This window comes from Vitis riparia, chromosome 7, assembly GCF_004353265.1.
Source record: "Vitis riparia cultivar Riparia Gloire de Montpellier isolate 1030 chromosome 7, EGFV_Vit.rip_1.0, whole genome shotgun sequence".
NCBI lineage: Eukaryota > Viridiplantae > Streptophyta > Magnoliopsida > Vitales > Vitaceae > Vitis > Vitis riparia.
In genome coordinates, this window is record NC_048437.1 from 555,476 (window position 1) to 564,323 (window position 8,848).

Consider the following 8,848-nt stretch of genomic DNA (forward strand, 5'->3'; position numbering starts at 1 on the left):
AGGGATTAGAAAATATTAGGAAAAAAATAAATAAAGGAACGCGTGTGCACTAGAAGATAGAAAAATGGTGAAAAAAAAAACGCGTGTGCATTGGAAGATAGAAGAATGGTGGAAAAAAAAATTGCATGCGTGTGGAGGTTGAAAGATAGAGAAATGAGGAAAATAATAATATTTATAATAATAAAAGACATGCATGTGGAGTATGTAAGTGGTGGATGAAAATAATAATATTATTAATAATAAGAGGCATGCATGTGGACTGTATGAGTGGGTGGATGGTATGTACATATTTATATATGTATTACAATAATAGTTGTGTGAGTGTTGTGGTAGTTGTGTTTAGAAAATATGAAAGTGGTAAAATGAACTATGTATAAATAAATAAGGTGAAATACAATTTAGTTAAATTTATAGTATTATAATTAGATTAATGATAAATATTAAGTAAATAAGTAGCATAAAATTTAATTAGTGAAAAAAATTGTAGTTTAATTAAATTATGTTGTGTCCCAAGAAATAAATTGAAAATAAAAATTAAGTTTTATATGAATTAGAAATTTATTAATTATTCTAAAATAAGAATAGATTAAATTATCTTTCATAATTAAAAACATTAATTTGAATACCTATAATTTTAGATAAAGAGTAATGATTATTTCTCTTATATTTTGTTAGGTGAAAAGTAGATTTTCAGGATTATTTTTCTCCAAAGTTTTTAAGGACTTCTTTTAAGGTAAAAGAAATTAATACAGTTATTATTTTTTAGAAACAAATTTTTATATACATCATTTGGAAACATTTTGAATTATTATTCGTTTTATGCATGGATCAAATATATTTTGCATGAAAAGTATGTTAGAACCTTATATTTTGTTTACAACAGAGAAATGTGGAGATATTATGTTTTGCAAATTTGAATAATTGAAATAAGTGTTTGACTCTGGTTTGTTTGGTATTTGTCAACGAAATATAATAGTTGACTTATGACTTTTTGGTCCTTGTCAACGTGATATAATAGTTGACCTTTACATTTCTTGGTGGGGAATGTAATTGATTTGGACCCTAGCCTTTAGGGGTTTAGTTAGAGGTTACTAGTATTAGTAGTGTTTGGTTCCGTTCACCTTAAAAGAACAATTTGAGGCTACCCACTTATTTGAAAAGTCCCACTTAATTGGTCATCATTTGATGTTTGATGACCAGAGTAAATAAATAATTTGAATGTTTTGATTGAATTTGATATGAAAATGCTTGAATCGGAAATGAAAGTGTACAATTAAAAGTTTTGAATGTATTGACAAAACTGACTCAAAGGTTTATGAAAATAATTTGTTATAATATCTCCTATTTTGCAAGTGAACTTGAAATATTTGATTCATAAACTGCATTAATGTTCCTTATTGGGCTTTGAGCTCATTCCCCTTGTTGATAGATTTTTTTCAGGTACCCTTAGTTCAGGCGAGGAGTGATGACTAGGTCGGGAAATGTTCATCATTAGGATTTTGCTTAGGATGTTATTTTTGGACATTGTCAACTTATAAGTTTATGTTCATTTGGATTAGTTGGTTTTTGGAAGCTATTTAGATATTGAGCTTTTAAATTTTTTATGGTAGTTTGAAGTTGAGATTTGGAGATTATGAAAATTTTGTTAGCACTTGAATTATTTGAGTTTGCAATCTATTGGATAATGGATTTTGGTTTATGGATGCTTAGTTTTAATGTTAAGTTTTGAAGATTTTAGAATTTTGTTCCACTACTCTGAACAAATATTTGGTAATTGGTTACTTCCAGTTACAATATGATTGTTTGGGTCAAGTTACACTTTAAGTCTTTGGGTTTGAGGTGTGAAATGATCGTCACGCCCTTAGAGTGGGTCTTGGGGCGTGACAACCCTAGCCTCCACCTTCAAAGATTTCCACCATTTCTATGCTAAGGCTCAAAGACAAGTCATCAAGTGGAAGATCTCTAGGCTTTCAAGGTCATCTTTAACACTTATAACTTAAGGTTTTAGAACTTCCAAACTTAAAGGTTAGCATTTTAACAGTAAAAATCATTATTTTTTTTTTAAAATGGTATTGCTTTCATAGTGCATAGATCTAAGATACCAACAATATAAGCCTTGGAAAAGTGTTTTTAAAGTGTACTTGTTTTCAACCTTGTATCTCAACTTAGTATACCATTCAACCCTAGTTTCCTTATATTCCATTATGCCAAACTATAAACTAGGAATTTTATTCCTATCAAATCTTTTATTATATATCTTGTGAGTTGAGTTCAAGTATAGGGTATCACTTGAGAGAAAAATATAAAGTGTTTGTCAAGTACGATGTATCACTTGGGTTGTTTAAGAGTGAGACATCTCTTAAGGAAAATTGTAAGTGCCCATTGGAGCTGATCAATCCAAGTGTAAAGCTAAAAGACTTGACTTAGAAGCTTTGTATAGTGGAATCTCAAGTTTGGGATTGAAGTTAGAAGCCAGTGGATATAGATTGGGATTAGGTTAAACTGCTATAAATCTTGAGTTTGCATTCCTCTCTTTTCTACTCTCTTTATTTACTTGCGGTTGTTTTTATATTATTTTTTTTTATCATATTATTGTTTATATTGTCTCTTGCATTCTCTAAGCTTAAATTTACCAAAAGTAACCATCATCCTATTCATACCCCCAAAAGTGATTACCTTTAGGTTGGTATAGGTTGAATCTTAACAAAATTTTATACAATTTTTTTAAGATTACTTTTAAATTTTAGTTTTTTTTAAACAAATTGGTATTAGGAAAGAATTAAAATACTTTTAGGTTATAGAGTATTTACCTTGTGTTATATTCTATTTCACATTTTCTTTAACCTTTTCAAAATAAAGCTAAATATTAAAAAATAAATAAAAAAGAAAGAGATTGGTTTGTTGTGCAAACTAATATATCTATATATATAGTTTTTAATTTTAATTTTGATATTATATTTTTATTTTCTTTAATTAAGCATTTAAAAATTTTAACAAGAATGACAGATGTAGAAAAAAAATCTACAAGATAAAAAAAATAAACAAAAAAGAAAGAGATTATTTTGTGGTGGGAATTAATATTTTATTTTGTTAGTCCAATTATTCTCTTGATCAAGTTTTGATAATCACAAAAGAAAGTTAAAAGTCACTAATGATTCAAGTTAAGTTAATCATTTTAAGTTCACTTTTGAAAGCTTAAAGAATATCTTATACTAATATGGAGAGAGTTTCTCTCTCTAAAAATGTAGAAAGAGAAAATGAACATTAGGGTTTTTTGGTAGCAAAATGGGGAAAAAGAATGGCAAGCTCAACCACAAAGATGATTCCTACAAGGATGGCAAACATTATCCATATCATTTCAAAGGGCAATATTCACGTTTACTCAAGAAATTTTCTGATCATCTCGTTAAATTCAGAGGAAATGAGATCATCAAGTTTCAGTTGTGACTCACTTTGGCTAGGGCTAACTTTATTGAAAATGGGGTCTCTAATGAAAAAAAAGGTTCTTTATATTTTCAACTTAGAGGTTTTTATTTTGATTTTCATTTAGACTGTTGTTTGTTGGCTTTGTGGTTTATTGTTTGGAGCTCTCAATGCCCATGTGGGGTTGGGACCCATAAATTCTAAATTCTATGGAAGTAATGTCTCAATTTTTTTTGCTATGTGTGTAGATTTCGCTTGAGATGGTGTCTTTAGGGAGTGAAAATGGAAAAAACCCAGAGGGACATTTAAGTTTCAACCACTTGGTCAGTTGGGAGTTTGGATCTTTGAAAGATTCAAATCTAGGTTTGAAATGGTTAGGGCGTGTTCTAAATAAGTTCCCTTCTTTAAATCTAGTATGCTCTACATCATGAAATCATTTCCTAATTATAATTGGTTGAGGTTGGGAGATTGGAAGGGTGTAGGTGTTAGGCCGAGCTTTTTGACTTAGGTGGTGTTTGTTTTTTGGCTGAATAGAAAAAGCCAAAATATTTAGCTTTTTCTATTCAATTAAAAGTAACCTGTTGATATCATCCAATATAATTGAATTGAACTTATTAATAAGTTCATTTTATTTATGTTGGATGATGTTAACATGTTACTTTTAACTGAATAGAAAAAACCAAAATATTTGACTTTTTCTATTTAGCCAAAAAACAAACACCACCTTAAACTGTTTGTTTGTGGGCTTTTGCTTGGGCCTTTTTTTTAATTTTTTTATTGGGCTTGCATTTATGATTTGGACCGATGCCATTAGGTTTGGATTCCTTATGCTTAGGAGAAATTTTATTTACGTAATGGGTTTGGAACTTGGTCCACTTTTGTATAAGTTTAAGTTAGATAATCTGTTATTCCTTGTTTAAAATGGATTTCAAATTTCAAAGTTCCTTCTACCATTAGAACTTACACACACACACACTTCTCTTAGGCTTGAAAGGTGGTTGTGGTTTAACGAGTCAGATCTCAATGACTTCTACTCTGACGTGGATTGGTAGTGGAGGCTGGAATGGACTCATTTTCACACATTAATATGAAATATGTTCAAAAGAGATAATATTATAAAATGGAAATCAACCATTTGTTGGCTGGTGTTGGATACCACAGAGGATCCTTACACTTCACCATTGACTACTAGGCCCACTTGCCAAGTGGTCTAGGTTCAGTGGGGATGAGGTAGTTCCATCCTTCAAGTTGAGCCCCAACCACACGTTTATATCACGTGTGCCTAAGTTCCTTTTCATAGATTTAAAAAAAAAAATTGTTTTTTTTTTTTTAATAAAAAGTATGAAAAAAATAAATATAATTAAAATTAGTTAAAAATATTATGCATTCTGAAATTATTTAATCGATATTAAATAAATATATAAAAATAATTTATTGATTTTAAATTGATTTTTTTTTCTTTCCTTTTACCTTTTTTTTTCTATTTTCTTAATTTACCTCATATTTTTGGGTACCAAACATACACCTAAATTCTTTTATGGAATTTACCCAAATGAAACTCAATAAATTCTTAACAAAGTAAATGAAAAAAGTATTTTCTTGTCAATAAAATCAAATTCAAACTTTTTTTGTCAAATAAAATTGTACCCAATATATTTTTTTTTAATAAAATACAAGAAAAAGCCTTTCAAGACAAATTTCAACAAAAATCAAATCTCTTGTGAATAAATTAAAGTTGTGAAAGAAATAAATTCAAAAATCATAAAGGGGTGCTACCTTATGGTGCTTTCTCAATAAGTAACGTAAACCCTAAAACTAAATTTGGTTTTGGCAAACTTTGTTTTTTCTTTAAAAATGAGTCAATTTAAATTTTATTTTTTATTTTGTTTTATGTTTAAAAATAAATAAAAATAAATGGTAGATTCAACTTTTTCAATAAAATTAGTTTTTTATAAATAAATAAAAAAACAAACAAACCTCACCATCGAGTAGAAACTCACATGAAAAATGTGGGTCACACCTACTCGGATTAAAAAATAAATAAAATCCTTCATTAAATTGTGAAGGGTTTTAATTTGAAGGGCGGTGACCAAAAAAAAATTGTCATCCTTAACGTGAAGGCATGTTGCATTAAATGGAATCAAAATCACACTGGAAATGAAGTAGTAATAGTACAATAGCTGACACTTTGTTCATCACAACATCCCCACCGGTATGCATTCCGACATTGGGTTGAAAGTTGAAACAAACGGCGTAAAAACCCTCAAGATCCATCGCTTGTTTTGGGGGAGGTCAGAGGAAACAAGGTAAGCAACTCGGGTTCAGTGAATCCTGGTTTAGACCTGGGCGAAGGATGCAGATAAAACCGCCTCTCTCTTATCGCCTTCTCTTCCTCTTCCCTGTTCAAAACCGGCACCATCCCTGCATCTTCCTCTTCCTCTTCCACTATCGACAGCCTCGAGAAAATCGAAGACGGCGTGCCTAGAGGGCTTCGTACAACATGAAAATCAACATGACTGGAAGGGGAAGGGTAAGGGGAAGGGGAGAAGTTCTGCTGCTGCTGCTGATGATGATGATCAACATGAAAATCAGGTGAGGGAGGTTTCACTATCTCCAGCTTTGTCCTCGAGTACTGCCTCCTCTCATGGAGCTTGAACGCCGGCCTTTTCACACCCACTACTCCCTTGGCCGCTGCCCCCCCACCTTGATCATTATCGGTGTGTGAAGGGCCCGTCAGGCGTTGAACAACCTCCCGGAAATTGCTTGTGTCTGCCTGCACATATGTCATTGATGGTTTGGAACCCCCCGCTCCTTCCTCCATCACCCCCATTGGACGCCCTTTTTCAGGTCCTTCACGCTGATCAGGACCTACAAGCAGACACACTTACAGATGTTGATCCCACCAGCATCAAATGATCAGTTGGGGGGACGATGGAGTTCATCATCCTCACATACCCACACCCATACAATATGGAAATTGATAGATATATAACAGTTAGGCATTACTATTGTGTTTTATGCCATAAAAGGGTGAATGATGGGGACATGAAGGTAGGTCATTCTTGCTCCTACCTGTAAAACCTGTTCAAATTTAGCATAGTGGTTGAATTTTCCGGTCCAAAGTGCTAGGCTTGGCTGGCTTACCTGTTTTTCTTTTGACTATATATGCCTTATGGCCATCTTTTTAACCTTTGTATAATGCCATTAGGTAGTTTTTGTTACGTTGATTGTGATATAAATCGGTTTGGAACTTGACTATCTATGAATCTTGGCCAATATGCAACGCGTCTATACGTTTTTGGCCTATTTGTTTTTTATTCTTTTGCATTTTGGTACAACTCAAGTTGGAACGTCTTTTTTTAAGATAACAAAAAAAGAAATGTCATTGTCAGTTCAAATACATATAATAGTTATACCTAATTGTTAATGGGGACAAATTCAAGGTTAAATTACTATAAATAAAAAAAAAAAGTGAGGACTAAGGTAATCTTTGTTTTTTAGCTTAATAAAAAAGTCAAAATATTTTACTTTTTTTATTAAACTAAAAGTAACATTTTGATATCAACCAATATAATTGAATTGAATCTATGGATGATAAGTTCATTTTAATTGTATAAATTGATATCAACAAGTCATCTTTAACCTAATAAAAAAAATCAAATATTTTGACTTTTTTCAATTCAGTCGTAAACCAAACTCCATCTATGACATATTACTAAACTAAATGAATTAAACAAGTCATTCTAATCACCAATACTAATTCATAAGAAACAATTATCATCATCCCACAACTAACAATTACAAATTCCATATCTAAAATCACTATACATTAAAAAATAAAGACAGGAAAAGAAACAAACCTTAAAAGGCCTTCCAATGACCGGGGCTGACACAAGAAGAAGAGGAGGAAGTTGGATTGGATTCAAGGGAGAAAAGAATAAAAAAAAAAGGGTGGGGGGAAGTGGGGAAGGTGGGGGAGGGAGAGGAGAGAGTTGGAAGGGAAAAGAGAGAAGTGAGATGAAATGAAAATAGGAGGTGGGGTTTAAGTAGGGAAAGGAGAGATGGCAGTTAAAATAGAAAGAAAATGTAACCCCAGGGAATTGGAAAAGTCTGGCTTTCGCATTTATCAGTTATACATCACGTCTTTCTTTGTTGTAATTAACATGCATCCCTTGTATTAATAGCTGTCTCTTTGACCAATTATTTATTACTACTCCGCTTAAATTTGTCCATTCAATTTCCCAGCTTATTTCGATAAGCTCATAATATAAATATTTTTAATTTTATAATTATATTAATGAACAAATTCATTACATCTGACTTTCAGAAAAAAGAAGAAAAAAAATAAAAGCTCTTAAAAAAAAGTTTTTTATATTTGAATACAGTTAAAAAAAAAAAAAAAAGGAAGGCAAATAATAAAAAAAAATCATATTCATTAAAAAAAAGTTGTAGGAAAATACATTTTTCAATAATTTTTTTCCTTTATTTTTTTTTAAGAACAATCATACAAAGACAAAGGTCTTGTTTGGTAACTATTTTTTAAAACAATTCTGAAAAATAGTTTTTAAGAACGGCTTTTGAAAATTGTTTTATGATATTTTATAAAAGAAAAATCTGTTTGGGAACCTAAAATGCTTTTAACCTATTTTTAATATTTTTTAAATATGTTTTAAATATAATTTTTATGTCCACAACTTTATTTTTAATCATTATATATGTTTGTATAATTATTTTTTAAAATAGCTCTCACAAAATAAGTGAAAACAACTAAAGGATGTTCTCTAAAAACACTTAACCCCGTTTGGGAACTGTTTTCAAGAACAATTTTCTGTTTTTTAGAAAAAAAAAAAAATTGGAAAACACATTTGACAAGTAGAAACTGTTTTCTGTTTTTTGTTCTTAAAAAATACTTAACAAAGTATTTTTAAAAAACATATTTTTAGTTATTTTCACTTATTTTTTTAGAATTGTTTTAAAAAATAATTATACAAACATATATAATGATTAAAAATAAAGTTGTGGACATAAAAATTATTTTTAAAACATATTTAAAAATTTTAAAAACGGGTTAAAAACATTTTAGGTTCACAAACGGACTTTTGTTCTATAAAAAATCATAGAACATTTTTGAAAAACCGTTCTTAAAAACTATTTTTAACAAGGCCAATCTTTTCTATTTTCTGATGACAAAAAATAGAAAATAATTTTTGGTTGTCAAACATATTTTCCAGTTTTTTTTTGTTCTAGATAACAAAAAACTGTTCTTGAAAACAATTTTGAAAATAGTTTTTGATAATTGTTATATGATATTTTATAAAACATAAGTCTGTTTGAAAATTTAAAATATTTTTAATATGTTTTTAATATTTTTAAATATGTTTTACAAATAATTTTTTTGTTTAATGTTTTATTTTTAATCATTAAT

The 8,848-nt window shown here is 29.8% G+C and overlaps 1 protein-coding gene across 1 annotated transcript; it reads right to left on the reverse strand.

Moving 5' to 3' along the window:
• Window positions 1-5,509: 5,509 nt before the first annotated feature.
• On the reverse strand, window positions 5,510-7,390 carry LOC117917834 (VQ motif-containing protein 31-like). The gene is made up of 2 exons (XM_034834259.1): window positions 7,284-7,390; window positions 5,510-6,291 (listed from the first exon to the last, which is right to left on the reverse strand). Exon 2 carries the CDS (start codon window positions 6,251-6,253, stop codon window positions 5,687-5,689), a length of 567 nt encoding a protein of 188 aa, XP_034690150.1. The 5' UTR covers window positions 6,254-6,291; window positions 7,284-7,390; the 3' UTR covers window positions 5,510-5,686.
• Between the last annotated feature and the right edge of the window lie 1,458 nt (window positions 7,391-8,848).